General features: G+C 35.9%; 1 protein-coding gene across 1 annotated transcript in view; it reads left to right on the forward strand.

Moving 5' to 3' along the window:
* MSRB3 (methionine sulfoxide reductase B3) overlaps nucleotides 1–20,291 on the forward strand; it is a 164,160-nt gene that overhangs the window by 47,641 nt on the left and 96,228 nt on the right. Inside the window, exons 2-3 of the mRNA XM_060025169.1 lie at nucleotides 2,120–2,228; nucleotides 3,853–3,930. Of these exons, the coding sequence (XP_059881152.1) occupies nucleotides 2,120–2,228; nucleotides 3,853–3,930 (187 nt within the window). The remainder of the gene's footprint in view (nucleotides 1–2,119; nucleotides 2,229–3,852; nucleotides 3,931–20,291) is intronic.

Below are 20,291 nucleotides of genomic sequence, written 5' to 3' on the forward strand. Positions count from 1 at the left end.
AGATTTACAATTAATGAATTTTGGGGGATAAAATCCACAAAGATACAACCCTTTCAACATACAAAGCAATAAAAACAAAAAGTTACTTTTTAAGACGTCTATAGCAAATTGAGCAGAGACTCACCTATCACAGCCAGTTCTGCATTCAAGTTGTGGAGAGGCTTGTTCTGACAGGACAAACATTTCTCAGGGAATCATTTCTATCTCTTAGAAAATATTAAAAGTGTAAGTAGTAGGTATTTGCATAAAGCCTAGTGTAATATGGGGTTCAGTGAGATGAGAGACCAACATGCCATTAGTGTGATTTGCCAGCTGTTCCTGTGGATCTTTTCAGGCCAGAGCAGGGCCAACATCCTTTGTGGAAGGTCAGAAGAGGCGCTATTTGACAACCCACAGGCCTACTCAAAGGTGTGTTTTGCTGTTCGGCTCTGGTTTGCTCTTTTGCTGCCTCCATATTTTCTCATAGAGAATCAACCACTCTATCTTGGTGGCCCTGATTCTGGAAGCTGATATCCTTCTTCAATCCCACAATCAGAGTCAGTGGTTAGTTAAGTTTCTCCTGTTTTAATTTCAGTGATCTCGTATACTATGACATTAGGTGCCTTAAAAGTAAAAGAAGTAGAAAGCATTTCTATTCCTAAATCATATTTCTTTTATGTTTCAAAACAAATTGAGTTTAATATTTGGGGAACTAAGCAAGCTTTCTTTCAGTAATTTCGTAACATGGTAGGAAATTTTTGCATGTGGTGACATCTGCGTGCCTCTTTCGCACTGTGATGGAAAAGCAAAGAAAAGCAATTTTACTGCAGTGAGTAAGGGTTGCTGTGTCTGGAGTTATTGATCATCCCGTGGTACTCATGGGGGATTGGTTCCTGACCCCCTGCAGATACCAAAATCTGAGGATGCTCAGGGCCCTTATATAAAATGGCGTAGTATTTACATATAACCTATGCACATCCTCCCTTATACTTTAAATCATCTCTAGATTACTTATAATACCTAACACAATGTAAATGCTATGTAAATAGTTGCCTTAGCATGGCAAATTCAAGGTTTGCTTTTTGGAACTTTCTGGAATTTGGGGGGGGAATATTTTCCATCGTGTTTGGTTGAATCCATAGATGTGGAATCTGTGGATACAGAGGGCCGACTGTATTTCTTTTCAGTCATTTGTTCAGGTAAGACAAAATACCCCATATAAGCGGGTATTGTCTGGACATTTTATTGCGGTCTGTATAAGTTGAAGTAAAAGCTAACATTGTTATTAGAATCTAATTAAAATTATTTTACCGTTCAAATATATTTAGCCAGTGAAGTCTTTCTAAGTATACTTTATAAAAAGAAAAATGTAGGTCTCTAAATAAAATCACATTCACTTTTGCTTTTCTTTGTCTTTCCTCCCTCCCTATTTTTCTCACTCTTTCTTTGGAACTTCTTGAATCTGCATTAGTGTAAATGCCTTCTCCTGCAGTCTATTAAATGTTTCTTGCTGCCCGTTTAAGCGCGGTAAGATACAGTCTTGCAAGAGATATTTGTTTTTAAGGACTCTTCAGAACCTAGTAAAGCCTCTGACAGAATCACAGAGAATTCCTAGCTGTGGAAAGATACATCTTTAGGGTTCAGTAAACAAATAGGATAGTATTTAAATCACCCAGGTTGGAAATTGAATGAGGAAGGTTTTGGGCTATTCTACTAAAACGAATGGAGAGTTATTGTTTAATATAATATGCCCATCCTCTTATGTATACAGCATAAATGCTTATAAATAGAGTTATGCTTTTTGAATTCATTTGAAAAAAAAGAAATTCAAGGTACTGGGAGACGTAAAGGATGTATTCCCACCTCGTGAATGTTCAATGGGTTTTTACTGTTGCCTGCCAGCAGCTTTGGCTATAGCACATTGTCAGTGCTCCAGTGGAATCACCTGAATCTTGAGTACCATTCTTTTTAAACTGAGAGAAATAGCCAGCTGCAGTTCAGGTAAGTTTGTCTAGTGTGTTAGGGACTGACCTGGTCATTGACAAGTGACTGCAGAAGCTGTGCTGTGATGGCCAGCCAAAGCAGTTATTTAGGATTCAAGCTAAAAGTCCTCCTTCTCCCACATCCTCTCTCTTTCCAGGGTCATGTAGGGATAAAAAGAGCTGTAAGGTGGTCTTTTCCCAGCAGGAACTGAGGAAGCGGCTGACACCCCAGCAGTACCATGTCACTCAGGAGAAAGGGACCGAAAGGTAAGGCGAGCTTACGAAAACGCCATTAAGCAAGAGCTAGTTTTCTTCATCCTCCTTATCCCCCCGCCCCACCTTTGAATCCTCTTCCTTGCCACTTAATTTAAAGGATTCTATACTTATTTGCTAAAGTCTACAAATTAGTATCCTTGAAAAGGTTGAAAATGGTATTGCTTAGATTAAGACTAAGTTTTATTTATTCTTTCCCCCATTTAATGAACACTCTATCTTTTGTAAAGTCACAAGGCTTTTGTTAAGGGCCTGTTTCTAGTTTACTACAAAATGTGTGGAAGTAATAGCGATTTAGGTACATTTTTTGGGAAGACATCAGAGTAAGCAAAACCATGAGGGACATGGCACTTTGCCAGGATACTGAAAATTTGAAGGTGGCCATTGTAAGTATAGACGTTTTGGCTGCAAAAAGAAGGTAGCATAATTTAGTTCCTTTCTACCCCACTCCAATTTCTTTTTGAAGCACATGTGGAGAAAGTATTTATTGGCTCATTTGTGGTTGGAATGTCAAAAATTTTCAATAACTGCCCTCACATGGCTTGGGTCCTTGGAAGTTTGCCCTAAGTCCCGAAAAAAGAGTTTGTTCACTTCCAAGACTGTTTGTAGTGAATAAAGTCTCTCTCAGCTGATTCCAGCTCAAAGGTAACTTGCCAAAGTCCAACCATTTTGTTGTCTAATTTATACCATGGAGCTTGGCATAAGGCTGTAACTTACCTCTGATCCAAATTTATTAATGATGTAACTTCTTGTTTTCATTCATGAACTGAAAGAGCTCTTTACCACACGTGGGGTCTTTGTTAATAGGCAACACTGTCTTCCTGTCACAGTATATACTGTTTACTGAATTCACCAAATGCTGAATCTCTGACAACGTACACCTTTACTGCACAATGAGTTAGCGATGGACTTCGGTCTTGGTCCAAGTCATCTACCCGTCCTGTTGTGTACATGACTAGCAAAATGATTTAATGCACACAAACAACTAGAGATTAGGTCATTCTTAAAAATTCTGTTTATAAAAAAATTGGACCTCATAAAGAGGGTGAAAGGATAATAAAAACAAGCTGCAGAGCACAGACTTTTTGTTGGGCTAGCACAGCTGATTTGTATTAGCTGAATGACCTCCTAGCCTTTAAGATTGTTAACTTAGAAAAATATTCCCTTAAAGCTGCAATATTCCTTTTCAAACCAAAAAATAAGACTCCTTCCACTGGAAGTGTTGGACCCTTCTGCATTTTCTGGTATATACTCTTGGACACTGTAGAGTAGCAGAAATCTTATGTAATAATGTTTTTTTTCTGTGAATCTGTACTACAGGCTTCTTTTTTTTTTTAATAGGAAAAAAAGTTTTCTAAGCATTACATAACTAGATGGCCTGATTTTTAAAAAAATTTAACCCACACTAGTTTGGAGTTGTTATATGCACATTTTATTATACAGATTTGAAATGTATTAGTAATGTTCAGATTTCCATATGTTTGGTCTGTTCTCATTTTAGGACAAAAAGCCCTTGAAAGTTTTCTTAGAAAAATGTATTTTAAGCAAATAAGTTCTATAAGAAATAATGCTAACTTGTTTAATTAAATTTTTTTATGCTCTGTTTATTGTGTATCAGTGCCTTCGAAGGAGAATATACACATCACAAAGATCCTGGAATATATAAATGTGTTGTTTGTGGAACTCCATTGTTCAAGTAAGTATGTTAAAAACCTATGGATATGGACAAATCACAGATGGCAACAAACTTGGTATTGTCTGTTCACATTAGAATCTTTCCATTACTAAATTTTCTTTTTTCTAATTTTTCTATTTCCCCCCCCCCACCAAAACAAAAGTAATTATTGACTTTGACGACAAACTACCAGTTTGATAGACTGGCTGATTTCTCATTGTTTGGATCTTTAAAATACCTAACGTTAACTTGTTCATCTTAGTAACCATGGTGCTTAGCAGAGCTATAAAAGAGATTTTGGTGAACGTAGAAATGTCTATGTATTTATTGATTTTTCTGTCATCGAGTGATGGCCCTAAATTTATTTATTTGACCATGATGGAAGTTCTCTGTGTGCGTCTTTCAGATTGAATAGTATCCACCAAGTTGATTATTCATACTTGAGCAATGAAGGGCAATAGCTGTATTGAAAATAAAGTGGGAAATATAATAGATATTTGTGCATATATAAGTAAATTACATACTCTGAGTTTTGCATTAATCCAGAATCTTTGTTTTAAAGATCCCAATAGTTTACTATAAAACAGGCCAGTACATAGACTTTTTCAACAGAATAGTTAATTCAGACAGTGTATTCTGGAGCTTATGGATCTTAATCAAGAAAGAAAGCTCTTTACTAAAAATTTATTTATGTAGGTGGAGAAAATCCTAGAAGCCCTGTACTTCCCATAGGGATGCTGATTTGGGGGAATAAAAAGAAAGAAACCTTAATTGAGAGTAAATGTCATTTATTTAAAACAGAATTACAGACTTCTTAGGGGAAATGAACAAACAAGAATCTGATATGTGTAGCAAGTAAAACATACTTAACATCTCTCCACAAATGTTTCCTTTTGAAAACACTAGCATTTACAGATTTCCCAGAAATAACAGGAAACAGTAGTTTCCTTGAAAAAAAAATTTTTTAAGTTTAAAACCTTTCTTAACTTGCATAAACCTTATTGCACATTAGTGTTGGTTGAGAATCTGTTCTGAATTCTTACGTATTTATTCTTTCTGTTAAAAAAACCAGCCCTTCAAATTGTCACCCATTTCCTCTCAGAAAACACACGTCTTTATATTTCAACACCTTTAGTTTGTGTCATAATAGTTGATATAACACTTAAGATAGTTGCTGAGCCATGTTAAACTTGTTAATATCCCAAATGGTAAAAATTGGCCACATCTCCTTTGCTTTTTGTTTAAGATTCTTCATTTCTTTCCCTATTATGTGATTCAGTAAAGTAGTGGATCTAAGGAAAACTTACTGTTTTAAATAAGAAACAGAACCACTGTAAATGAAGGATTTAACCCATGTGACATCTTGAGTCACAAATAGTAAAAGCAAGACCCTTATCCAAACATAGGTGCTGCTGGGGTTCAGGATTTCATATTTGATGTGATATTGACTCTAAAGGAAACTTTAGCATTCTTGTAAGGAAAGCTTTTGTTTTCTAAGTTTTTAAGGAATATAGTTTAATATTTTTTATTCTATATTTAAAAAAAAAAAAAGTGTGCTTCTCCATACTTGGTTTCTTGTCATTTCTAGGGGGAACAGTATCCCTGCTTTGGCCTTACTTGTAGAATACAGTATTCTTTGTCCTGGTGCCACTTTCTTCGTACTGGAGAACTTGTACCCTGGGTGGCCACAGGGCATGGGGCCACAGGGCATGGACAGTTTTGAGGGAAGCAATTTTCTGGTCCTCAACCGCTATACAATATACTTTCCTGAAACTGCTGTCTGTGTCTGAGAGAGTCTGTAGTCGGCCACCTCTTCCTTCCAATCTCCTCTGTCATAGTCGCCCTTCTCCCACTTCACAAAAGATATCATACCTTCCACCCATCCCAAATATTACTATGACTTGTTGTCACAGGATAAAATCTTGAAGGCATCAAGCAAAAGGACAGTTCAGGAAGGCATTACTTCTGAAGGAGAGACCCATGAAAGCAAGGCCAAAAAAAAAAAACAAAAACTGAGAAATATTGAACTGGTAAAAAAGTATTGAAACAGTATTTCATCTTGGAAAGGCTCAGTCTGCCTGCCAGCTGTCTGCTTATCTGTCTCTCCATCTGTTGTCCGTCTATCCATTTTCTACCAGTCTTAAGTGAGATGTGTGTCATGAAAACATGTATCAACATATTTATTCAAAATTTTTAAATGGAAGTCTTTGTGTGTGTGTGTACAGGAAATAAGTCTGATTTACTTGATAGACAGGATGGTGAGGACTGCCTTTGCAAATTAGGTTATATGGTGGACTTCTCCCGTTCATTAACTGATCTAGATATGTCACTCTAAGATTTTGACAGAAATATATTTTAAGCATGTCTATATACAGAACACCAGGTAATTTATCTTTTTTCAATTATTTAAATTTTTGATAAGAAATTTTAGCTGTCACTTTAAAATGTATGAGGAAGGGTGTATCAGTCAGCACCCAATATGGATACAGAAGCCACACAGTAATTTGAACAGGAAAGTTTAATGTAGAGAATTACTGTGTGTGACAGAGGATTATGGTGATGAGGGATTGGCTAGTAAGAAGTAAATAGAAATTCTAAAGAATACAAAGATAGCAAATATAGGAAGCTATCGTGGACCCTAGGGCTGAGACAGAGCCCAAGGAAGAGCTTTCCCTGCAACCCGCCCCCCGCCCAGCCTTTCTGGGGCTGATGGCACAGGAGTCACTGGGGCCATGATGTTGTAAATTTCTGGAAATCTGCCTTCTGGAATTTGCTAGAAACCTCCCCTCTGGGGTGCTGGGGAAAGCTCTTTGCTGGGAGGTGTCTCCCTGGGAGTGCTCCACTACAAAACTACCTGAGGGAAGTGCTAGGGGAGGCTGCTGGCCACCAGGTGCTGCTCACTCCTGTGCCCTGAAGCCTGCACCTCGCTCCAGAGAAGCCAGGAGCCTGTCACCTGAGAAGCAGTGAAAAGGGCTGGGGGCTGGAGAGGCTGCGCAGGCTAAGGAGTTGGGTGCTAGGGAAGCCGCCCACGTTGCAAGGGCCTGCAAATAGAGAATCTGCATGCACTGCGGGAGCCAGATGCTAGAAAAGCCACGGGCTCTGCAGGAGCCTGTTGAGAAAGCATACTGAAACCAGGAAGGAAGAACCTCTTTCTCCTGCAATCCTTCTCCTGTGCCCTCTACTGACAAGGTTTAATATCATGTTAGCTGACAAAGAAAAAAATATTTAATGGTCCCAGATCCATTTTAGCAGAGCAGGCAAGGAAGATGGATTTAGAGGTGAGAGGCAATAAATAAATTGGTAACTGGCACAGAGTCTCTCTGTTTTGTTTTCAAAATTCTTTTATGGGTTCGTGAGCAAAAGTTTGAAAACCACTCAGTAGTCTAGTGTATTAATGGCAGCACTATCAGACACCCTCTGGAGATAGCTGGTTTTGTACTTTGAACACAAAGTGTAGGAAACAACTGAGGTGCGTGTGTGTGTGTGTGTGTGTGTGTGTGTGTGTGTGAATGAGAAAGTGTGTGGAGTGTTTGTTTGTTAGAGAGGAGGGAGTGAGGTGGAAAAGACTACATAGAGGAACAATGTGAGAAATAACAGTGGGAGGGAAACAGATAAGAAATAAAAAGAAATAAGAAGGAAGTGCTGAGTTTAAAAATGCCCATCATTAGCGCTATGTAAAGGTTGTTTTCCCAACTGCTATTTCTGTTATCTTATTGACACTCTGTGTGTGTGTGTGTGTGTGTGTGTGTGTGTGTGCACGCATGCAGCATTCACATATATGTATAATTCTCATCATTTACTTGACTGATATATATATGTATATATAATACTTCCTTACAAAAAAGACCATTCAAACTTGTACTCTACCCTAAATACACTCCCTCTCAACAATATACTGCTTTTTTACTGCTTACCAAGTACAAGAACCTTATTCACAGGCTGCTTTATAAACCAAATGTGTAATTTATTCCATGGTTCACATTTTCTTTACATTCACAAATTCTACCAAGCTAGTTTATTTCTCATATAATACTACTGACTTTCAGTTAGTAAATTAACTGACAGAAGTAAGAATGTTCTCTCCTTTGGTTATTTGAACTTCTAAACTTTCATGAAATGAATTTGTTGAACATCAGATAAACCAGAAAAGGCATTGGTGAAACAATTTAATTCAGTAAGTATTTTTGACATCTTGTACTTTGCTCTGGCTGACCCTTTGCCAGGTGTTGTGAAACAAAATAAACTTATGAACTATTTTTTTCCTTAAGGTGCTTATAGTTTTGTTGGAGTGATAAGAAAAACACAATAAACAGTTACAAAGTGTGGAAAAATAACATTAAAGTCTATCTGAATATGACTGTTTGATATGCTTTCATAAGTAATAGGAATGTATACGACTGCATCAAAGTAGGGCCTGTTTTCATGGAGGAGAGGAGAACACACTTTACCAGGCAGAGAATATCTGACAGAGAATGCCATATGAGACGAGGAATTAGAGATAGGATCAAAACTGGATTTTTCAAGGACATAATTATGAGACTGGTCCAATAGGAGTGGGGAGGTAAGGTATGTTGGGAGGAATGGAGAAATGGCTGGAGGGTTAAAAAGGACCAAATAAGGAAGCCCTGGGATCCCAGAGAAGACACTTAAGTTTCTGCTTGAAATTCTTTAAGCCTTGGCATCCTTTCCTCCAGGAAGCCCTATCTGAAACTTCCGGGTTGAACTCTAGTGTCCTTCATCTCTGTTCCCATAGCACCTTGTATGCACTTCCATCATTGCATTTTCTGCTGTGTTCTGTAATTATCTGTTTATGTGCCTGTTTGTCCACTAGCAAGTAAACTCCACAATTGCAAGGCCATGCCTTAGTCGTATTTATACCTCTAGTCCCTGGCATGTAATAATCACTAAATATTTGTTTGTTGATCAGATGCATGTCTGAACTTTGTGAGACAGGTTGTGGAGAGACTTTGAATAAGACAAAAGCATGATGAAAATGGGAATTAAGCTGTAACAGTTCACAAGATAGATTTCTGGAGCTGAAAAGAGAAGGAAATAGGGCTTTTACAGCTTCAGTGGGAACTTTTTTCCTTGTTAGCTGATAAACCTCAATGTTATCCATGTGTGATCAGCTCCTGATAATTTTAAGACTTTCAAGAACCACATAGGATCGTTTTTATTTTCTATACATTTACTAATAAGGCCTTGCACTGAATTAATAGCTCATTTTACACAGGTTCACTAATGAGGGTGATGATAATAATAATGGTAATAATAATAATAATCAAGAGCTAATACTTACATAGCACTTAACCTCTTGCCAGGCATGGTTCTAAGTGCTTTATATATATGAACTCCTTTAATCTTCACAACAACACATTTTATAGATGAAGAAACTGAGAGGATAATTGTCTTGTGAAAAACAGACAGTATACAAGTGGATTTAAAACGGCAATAGTCAAACTTTTAGGAAAGAATAAAGTTAAATAATTATAAGAAAATAAAGTTTTAATATTTTGTTTTGGTCACTCGAATCTGGTTATTTTACTCAGCATAACTGGAACAAATGGAACACACAGACACACACACCTCAATTCCTTAAAAAATTTGCCTTTGTCATAGTAAATATTCAAGTTGACAATTGAAGACCATTCCAGTCTAGGGAGGGCTGAACCAAAAGTAAATAGATCCATCATGGTAGATCATTAAGAAGAACTCAGCTTCAGGCTGGTTGTTATCCTTGGGGAAGTCCCTTGGAATCCTGACAGGAAGGTGTAGCCAGTATTCAGGAAACCATCAGGCCATGCAACATCTGCAAAGTAGGGCAGCAGCTGGATTCATGGGCTGGATTCTAGTTATTAAAATTGGAATGTCACTTTATTTTCACTATTAACCCCCCATTACATTTTCTCAAGTAGCTGTGTTCCAAATTTTTACCACTTTTTTTTTGAATTCTCTCCCTACTTTTCTGAGAAAATTGAGGCCACCTGACATGAGCTATCTTAAATGTCTTTCCTTCTACCTTGAAATTTCTTTGTATCTTCATTTTTATCAAACAATCAAAACAAGCACAGGCTAAAAGCAACTGGTGGAACCAGTTGAATATTAGCCCAGATGTGTGACCTCAAATTCATCACCTATAAAATGGGGAAAATAAAACCAAACAGGTGTAAGAACTAAATGCAGAAAAATGCCTAGTATATGGCAGGTATTCAACAATGTTAAGTTCAAGTGGGCCTGACCAAGTTTGGGGAACGTATCATACTATCACAACAGCCTAAGAAGCTCCTTATAATGTGAGAAAGTGCAGGCTTTACTAGAGAGAGTCTGACTGTTAACAGTAGATGTTAGTGTGATGAGTCACTGCTCCAGCTGTGTTGCTACATTTCAAATGGGACTCTGCTGCAAAACTATTAACACATGCTGCATTTCACATGCGCCTCCTGTGCAGTTTTATTCCAGGCTACTAGAAAATTTAAGCCCTTTTTCAGCTCTTTAAGAACATAAGCCCTTTCACTGAAGAAATTCCAGTTCAGTGCCACACACAATTTACTCAACTATACTGTTCCATTTACCACTAAAGGAGACTTTCAACATAAGCTTTTCCCCTTCTGGTATAGTGGGTTTTGTTTTGTTTTGTTTTGTGTGTGTGTGTTGGAGGTGGGCAGATGTGAAAGCAGGGAGGGGGAGGAGAAGGGGGAGGGAGAGATGGAGTTTTCCATCCTTACTTTCTATTCAAATCCTATTTTTCCAACCCTTTCCCTATCCATATGATAGTTACTCATAAACCATTCCAGTCACTATGGAATTCTACTAGGGAGAGTAACATGAACTTGACTTCAAGCTTTCTTTTTATGGAACACTAGCTGGAAATTGCTCATAATTCTAGCAAATGTTTCTTAACCTTTAACAAAGTACATTTAACTTGAATTTAAAAGAGCTGAATTGCCCTTCACCTCATTTTAAATCCATAAAAAAGTAAGCTTTCCAGTATAATGAAACCATTATGAAATGAACTAGATTTCTGAATAGTGACTTAAGCTTTTGTTGTATCTAAATAACTCATATATTATTTTGAAGAGTGTACAAAATTGACTTCTCTCATTCCATTGACCTTCCTGTCTTGTCCCCACATACAGTGATTTATAGGAAAAGAATCTGTAACGTAGGGAGGTACTTTTCTGTCTTCATTTCATCTGAAAGCTCAGGGCGAGACAACAGCTAGATTGAAAGAAAAGTACTTCCTGGAGCTACTGGCAAAGATAGGGAGCGAAAAACATTGTTAGTGCCTGACTCATTAAACCATCAGAAAAAGAAAAAAAAAAGAAAAACATAAATAGTATAAAAACATAGCATAAAATAAAGGAAGGAACAATTCCATTTTGAGAAACTGGAAAACTATAGTACGGCATGATTCAAAGTTTAACAGTATGCAAAGATAATTATAACTGCATTTCCCTAAATAAAAACTATATACCCACATATAGAAAAATTGAAGCAATAACTACACATAAAATCCCTGGATAGTTGAAACTGGGTATATGAGTATTTGTGTATATATATATGTGTGTTTTGGGGGAAGAAAAGTGGGGAAAGAGCAATCTTGCCTTGTATTTCCTAAACTACAATCCTAGTTCTTTAGTTAATTTTTCAGATGTAGACAGAAATAACTTAGATTTTTCTTAGTGAATTAGAATGGATAGAATAAATTAGGAAACAAAATAGGCAAATTTTTTTAAACTATAATTCATGTAAGTTTATCTTGTTTGTATAAACATGCATCAGAAAATCAATGAACATGTTATTCAAGTTCGCAGACTTTGAAATTATTTAAAGACAGCTTATAAAAAATAATGTACAAGTTTTATCCTGTACTTGTGAGGCAGTCCACAAAGCTGCTCTTCTTATTAATGAATAATACTTTTTTCGAAACATGGTCATCAATGCAATAAGAATTGCATAAATTTTCACTCAGAGACATGTCTTCAATGGGTTTTATACATGGATAAGTGACCTAACACATTACATTATCAAAGAAAAGTGCAGAAGCCATCCAGAGTACCAAGTGGAAATAAAGTTTTGTAAAGTTCCAGCATGGACTTGCTGTATAACCATAAGCAAGTTACTTAAACATTCCATCTCATTTTTCTCATCTGTAAAATGGTGAGAATAACATCAACCTTTTCTAGCTCATAGCATTACTGTACCAAATGAAATAATCACACAAAGATGCTATTGAAGATATAAAGAACAAACAGCTCATACAGCTTAATACAAAAAGAAAACAAACAACCCAATAAAAAAATGGGCATAAGATCTAGACATTTCTCCAAAGAAGACATACAGATGGCCAACAGGCACATGAAAAGATGCTCAATATCATTAATTATTAGAGAAACGCAAATCAAAACTTCAATGAGGTATCACCTCATACCTGTCAGAATGGCCATCGTCACAAAATCTACGAACAATAAATGCTGGAGAGGGTGTGGAGAAAAGGGAACCCTCCTACACTGTTGGTGGGAATGTAAATTGGCGCAACCACTATGGAAAACAGTATGGAGGTTCCTCAAAAAACTAATAATAGAGTTACCGCATGATCCTGCTATCCCACTCCTGGGCATATATCTGGACAGAACTATAATTAGAAAAGATACATGCACCCCAATGTTCACAGAAACACTATTTGTGATAGCCAAGACATGGAAGCAACCTAAATGTCCACTGAGAGATGAATGGATAAAGAAGATGTGGCACATATATACAATGGAATATTAGCCATAAAAAAGAATGAAATAATGCCATTTGCAGCAACATGGATGGACCTAGAGATTATTATATTAAGTGAAATAAGTCAGACAAAGATGAGTATCATATGATATCACTTATATGTGGAATCTAAAAAAATGATACAAATGAACTTATTTACAAAACAGAAACAGATTCACAGACATAGAAAACAAACTCATGCTTAACCAAAGGGGATAGTGGTGGGGGGAGATAAATTAGGAGTTTGGGATTAACATATTCACACTACTATATATAAAATAGATAAACAACAAGGACCTACGATATAGCACACTAAAAATTATTGTCAATATCTTGTATTAATAACCTACAATGGAAAAGACTCTGAAAAAGAACAGATGTATATATATATATATATATATATATATGTATAACTGAATCACTTTGCCGTACACCTGAAACTAACACAACATTGTAAATTAACTCTACTTCAATTAAAAAATAGTTTAAAAAGATATAAAGATATAAGTATAAAGTAAGGTTTGTGAAAACTGTGCAGCTTTAAATAAATTTACATGGTAAAGTATAAGCAGCCGCAAATCTAAAATTAAGTTAGTTTCTGTCCAATAATTTTTTTAAAAGTTTAGTCTGGATTCTAAATTCCCCAAATAATGGAACTTAGATGAGTAACTGATAGTTTTAATACATTAGAAGCTAGAAACTTCTTGAGAGAACACATCATGGCAGAATTTTTGTAACCCACATCTGCACCCCGTGCAGGGGCGTAAACCTTTGCATATCCAGGCTACTTAATTATTTGTTAAATAAATGGTTTAATTCCAGTAAATCAAGAGTAACCGCAGAGTTGAATGATTCAAGTTGATACTGGAATGGTGGAAGTATAAATAAATACTTGGTTATGGAGTCTCTAAATTATTATCCCCTACCACACTTTCCAAAGTAGCTTCTATAGACCACCCATGGAATTTAATTTTAGTGGATGCTTATTTCAGCAATAGCATTGCTTGCAACTGCAAAGATACACTGATTTCAACTAAGGGAGAGATGGAAATGTCTATGGCTGGGATCTTTTACAAGGAAACATTGAAAAGAGCAAAAAAGTGAAAATAAACAGTGTCAGCTACCGAAAGCTGTATCAGAAGAAAAGTTCATAGTCAAACATGTTTATTAAATATAAGAAAGATTAAAAATAACTGAACTAAATAGTGACTCAAAATGCTAGAAAAATTACAGCAAGAACAACAAAATAAACTGGGATAAAATGGCCTCCTTTTTCCTCAAGGCATTTGCCAATTCTAGGCAAGGGAAGAAAGGTAAAGATTCCAGTCGATCAGAAGCAGAAGTGCCAGCAGACTAGGATTTCTCAGCTCCAGCACTATTGACATTTGGGCTGGATAATACTTGGTTGTAAGGGGCTGCCCTATACATTGTAGAATGTTTAGTAGCATCCCTAACCTCTGTCCATTAGATAGCTCTGTCCACTAGATAGATCTCCCCTGCCCTGTCCCCCACCATTGTGACAAACAGAAATATTTCCAGGTATTATCAAATACCCCAGGGAGGGGGTAGCGGGGGGCCAAAATCACAATTGATCTAGACAGTCTACAAAACAATAATCAAGCTCTGATTTGTAGGGTTTACTGATTTCTATGGTACAAATACTTCCACCATAGGCTATTTCAAGATACAACTGTGACATTACTTAACATGGAATTGGGAAGAGACGTGTAGTGACACCATTATATAGCATTTCTGTAATTCAAATACAGCAGATATAAATAACAACAGTTAAAAATTTAGACGTGAATTTTGAGTATTTATTACCTTTGTTTTTAATATAACTTATTTAATTGTAAGTTTACATAATTTGTTTTTAATAATGTCTGTGTTTAGCAACTGGATCCCAAAGTTCCCAAAATTTTAACAGTAGGCTCTCTTGAGCTTTGCACACCAACATAATGGAGACAAATCAAGGGTAGACCAAATTTATCAAAAACTGCAACCCAACCCCAAGTGAGCTCAGTCCCTGATTAGATTAAGGTAATCTTTCCCTCATTCCCCTCCCCACTCCAGCTGCCTATCAGAGGATAGGATAAACCCTCTGTAGAAAAAGATTACATCATCATCATTCAGAGTCCAATTTTTTATAGACAATGTCTGGCATTCATTAAAAATTACCAGGCGTACCAAAGTAAAGGACCAAGGGAAATAAATTGACAAAAGAAACAGGTCTATAGATGGCCCAGATATCCAGATATTTAAGTCATCAGGCACAGACTTTAAAAATAACCGTGAGGGCTTCCCTGGTGGTGCAGTGTTTGAGAATCCGCCTGCCAATGCAGGGGACATGGGTTCAAGCGCTGGTCTGGGAAGATCCCACATGCTGTGGAGCAACTAAGCCCGTGCGCCTCAACTACTGAGCCTGTGCTCTCAAGCCTGGGAGCCACAACTGCTGAGCCCGAGTGCCACAACTACTGAAGCCCACTTGCCTAGAGCCCGTGCTCCGCAACAAGAGAAGCCACTGCGATGAGAAGCCTGTGCACTGCAATGAAGAGTAGCCCCTGCTCACCACAACTAGAGAGAGCCCGCATGCAACAACAAAGACTCAACGCAGCCAAAAATAAAATAAATAAATAAATTTATTTTTAAAAACCCCAAAAACAGTGATTAATATATTCAAGAAAATAGATGGCAAGATGGAGAATTTCACCACAGAACAGGAATCTATTGTAAAGAATAAAATAGTTCTAGGGCTGAAAATGCAATAACTGAAATATAAACACATGAGATGAATTTAATAGCATATTAGACATAGAAGAATGCAGGATTAATGAACAGAAATCAGGTCAGAAGAATAGATTCAGGCTGAAGTTAAGAGAGCCAAAAATATGTAAGGTTATTGAAAAGATAATACAAGATACACAGTTTCAGGTTTAACATATTAGAGTCACAGAAAGAGAAGAAAAAGATAATAGGAAAGACGCAACATTTGAAGATAGAATTTTCCCAAACTGAGGAAAAAACTCAAGTCACAGATTCAAAAAGTGCTACAAATCTGAAACAGGATGAATACAAATAAAACCACATCTAGGCACATCACAGGCAATCTGATGAAAATCAAAGGCAAAGAGAAAATATTAAAAGCACTTGAATAAATTAACTTGAAAAATAAAAAATTAGAATTAAGTAAATCCAAAATGTTGATCTTAGAAAAGGCCATTTCTATCAATAAAGTGGACCATTTCTATCAAGTCTAGTCAAGAAAGAAAGGGGGAAAAAAGAACATAGGTTCAAAACTAGGAATGAAAATGGGATAAAACCAAAGATATGGAAAAAAATATTTTAATGTAAGAGAATACCGTGTATAACCCTATTCTCACAAATTTAAAATCTCAGCATAATTTTCTAAAAATACAAAATCTGACTAAAGAAGAATTATAATTGAATTGATCAGTAACTCTAGAAGAAATTGAGAGTTATCACAAACCGGCTTAGACTTTTACAGAAAAAAAAAATCATTATTCCTGTGCTATTACAAACTGTATCAATCACAGAAAATAGAAGAAAGTTTACCAACTTCTTTGACAAATGTAACATACCTCTAAAGCCAAGATGTGACAAAGACATTACAAATGAAGGAAAACTATAGACCAATCTGATTTATGAAAGTAGATGTAAGGATCTTAAATAAAATATTAGCAAAAGTAATATAACATTGGCATATATACACTGATATGTATAAAATGGATAACTAATAAGAACCTGCTGTATAAAAAAAGAAATAAAAGTCTAAAATTAAAAAAAAAAGTAACATAACACTGTGTTGAATAAGTAATATGCCATGGTAAAGTAGGGTTTATTTCAGGAATGTACAAATAGTTCAGTACTGGGACATCTTTGGAAAAATATGATCATTTTAGTATATTCCCAGAAGAGATTTTATAAAAATTCAAAGTACATTCTTTAATTAAAAAAAGAAAACTCGTAGTGAAATATGATTAGAAGGAAATACTATGTTTTATCAAATCGAAGAAGCCCTTAATCAAAGGATTTATTACTTCAAGTAACACTAAGGAGAGAAAAAAACCTGCGAAGTAAATTGCAAAATGTTTATCACAGATGCATCCAGGTTTCAGAGATGTTAACATGTTTGAAATAAAAAGTGCCCAATAGAATCAATGAAATACATACTATAAATAGTGTGGGGGAACCAGCAAAGTATTTAAAAACTAAATTTAGATCCCACCCTCAGTATCTTACAACCCAGTGCCTTATACTCCAGTAAAGTCTAGGTTAAATAAAAAATTTAAATATTAACATTAAGATCATACAAGTCCTAGAGGAAACTATAAGTGGGAACTTTGTATAACATTGGGGTGAGGTAAGCCTTTCTAAACAAGATTCCCAAAGAAGAAATCAAAAAGAAAAGATATATTAGGTTGGACCACCTAAATATTTTACATTTCTATAGATCAAAACACTATTTTAAAAACTGGTAAACAAACGAACTGGCAAAATATATATGCAATTCATGTGACAGACAGACAATATTCAAATCAACTGAGAAAGACAAACATTGGAAAAGTGGGCAGAAGATATAAACAGATACTTTTCAAAATAAGAAATGTAGATAATAAGCATAGGGGAAAATTATCCACCAGTTAGTAATAAAAAACTGAAGTAAAAGGAGGAATAGTTCTTTATGTATCAAATTAGCGAACATTTCCAATATCATCAAATCCAGTGTTGGTCAAGGTCTGGGAAATTAGCACTGCTGGGTAGAGGGTGAATTGGTAGTAACCTTCTGGACAGTTTAATAAGCTATGTCAAAAGTCTTAGAAATCTGTATGCCATTAATCTAGCAAATACACTTCTAGGAATTTATGCTAAAAAGTCATGTTTATGCATAAGGATAAAGCCACAAGAATGCTTTTAATCACTCTTTTTATGATAGCAAAAAAATAATTTAAATATCCAAAATAGAGGTCTAGTTAAATAAACTAGTGAAAATATACATGGCATTTCAAATAATATTGCAAAAGAATATTTAGTGATCTGGAAAGAAATTTAAAACAAATTTAAAAGTTTACAAAACAATAATTATATATGACCCTGTATTTGTAAAATACATGTATTTCTACATATATGAAAACAGTTTAGAAGGTTATGTACCATATGTTAACAGTAGTTATCTCTGGGTGGTTGGATTGTAGGTGATTTTTTTTTCTTATCTATCCTTCTAATTTTTTTTTAAAAGATGAACATATATTTTGGGGGGTAATAAGAAAAATATTTAATATTAGAATTACCTTTACTCAATGTTACAAACACTAAACTATTTATTTATTTATTTCTATCTCTTGAACATGGGTTTGGTGATTTTTGTTCTTTTTTTTAATCTTTCTTTTTCTTTTTCTTTTTTAAAATTTTTATTGGAGTATAGTTGATTTACAATGTTGTGTTCATTTCTGCTGTACAGCAAAGAGAATCAGTTATGCATATACATATATCCGCTCTTTTTAGATTCTTTTCCCATATAAGTCATTACTGAGTATTGAGTAGAGTTCCCTGTGCTATACAGTAGGGCCCTATTAATTATCTTTTTACCACCAAATTTACCTTTTCCCAGTGATAATTTGAAAGAATGAAATGGAATGTAATTCCACATTATGTAATTCTGTCCATTTAATAATCTATTCACGCCTCAAGTAGCTACTTTACCCACTGCCTTCTAAATTGTTGCTTCTTTTTTTTTTTTTTTTTCTATTTTATCCCTAAGTGACCGGTAATGGTGATGATAACCCAGGGAAGGCAGCCACTGAGAGCTTAGACTTAGCTCTAACCTTCTATTCACCTACCTTCTCTTGGCCTCCAGTTCAAGCATCATTTCAAATTATATTCCTCCTCGTGACTGTCTTCTGTCTTCCTATAGTCCTCACATAGCCCTATTCCCAGACACCTGGAGGTAATTGATGAAGGATGGGACCCCAAAGTCAGAAGGTTTTTATTTATTTCCAAACAGACTTATTTTAATAAACTGTTTATCATGTTTGAATTAGGGATTTAAAAAAAAGCATTGAATGAAGACTTACCATGTACCAAGCATTATGCTAAGCACTTTAAAGAAAATTATCTCCTTTATTCTTTGTAACCTAAATAGAAAATCAAAGTTCACAAAGGACATGTAATTTAGTCAAGGTAACAATGGCAGTCAGAGATGGAGCTAGGACCCAAATTCAGGGCTGCCTGACCCCAAAGGCACCCCTCCTTAGCTCCTGTATTATGTTATAATTCCTCCCCGATTCTAGTTGATTGTTCTTTTTGCTTAGTAATTCACCATCTGGTAGCCATCACACGCTGGTGTTAATTGGTGCTAATTTTCTGATGATGGCCAAGTGACTATACTTGGATTTTAAAGTGGAGAAAGCTATGATTAAGGTGCAGGACATGAGGTTAAAGTCACCACTTTCCCCACTTACTGTGTGTGATTTTGAATAAGCTACTTAACCTCTATGAGCTTTAATTTCCTCATTTGTAAGATGAGGATAATACCCATGTCACAAGAACTTTTGAGGGGATTAACCAGATAATGTCGAAATGTTTTGTAAGTGGAAAAAACACTCTGTAAATGTGGAACATTGATTCTAAAACAGTGTAAGGATTGGCATAAATTGCAGTTTTCAGAGCTAAAGTTCAGTAGAGAAAGGGAGGCATGCCACTTATTTAGAACAGAGACCAGAGGTCTTTTAGGTAAGTAACACTTTAAAATTCTGGAAGTTATATCTGTTTGCTGGGTGATTCACATTCTAGCGGTTATTGCAGATTGGTGTTGATCATAACAAGTAGCAATTTGCTGCAGGGGATGGAAGAGGGAGGAGATGATTTTGCTTGTCCAGCATAAAGGCAGATCTAGAGAAACCCAGGAGACAATAGATAATTGACAGTCCTACTCTCTGACAAGTTGGCTCGACTATATCCTGAGTGCTCTGCGGTTCAGTATAAAACTCTTGCTTTAAAAGGTTTACAGACAAAATGGACCACATTCAACAAAGAGCAGCTGATGGTTAGGAGACTCAAAATGATGTCACTTGAAGAGATGAGGGAAGAGAACTGAAAATGCTTAGTTTAGGCAGAAAAGAGTCATGGAACCTTCATGGTCTACTTTAGCAGTTTGCAAATCTGGCTGTCTGTTAGAATCACAGACCCCAAGCCTCTCCCCCTCAAAATTCTGATATAGCAAGGCTGTGGTGGAGCCCAGAATTTTTTTTTTTTTTTTTTAAAAAAGCTCTCCTCTAATTCTTATGATTGGTTACCATGAGTCTAGATGAGGCTTAAGGAAGATTTGCCTTAGGGTGATGTCAATAGGATGATGTAAGGGAGGGGAAAAAAACCTACAGACAACAGACAGTAAGAGCTGAAAAGATTTATCAACTGTCAGAATACGAGATTGGTGAAAAAGCTGTTACTAGAGATTAATTTGATGTTTAACACCTGGCTTGGGAGGAAAGGTGATGAATTCAGTTTTGGAAGCCTGATAGATTTCAGGTTTTAACCTAAAATTTCAGGTACATCAGTATTCCCCAAAGTATGTGCTATGGAGTATTTGTTTCATCAGA

This window comes from Delphinus delphis, chromosome 11 (assembly GCF_949987515.2).
Source record: "Delphinus delphis chromosome 11, mDelDel1.2, whole genome shotgun sequence".
NCBI classification, from domain to species: Eukaryota; Metazoa; Chordata; class Mammalia; order Artiodactyla; family Delphinidae; genus Delphinus; species Delphinus delphis.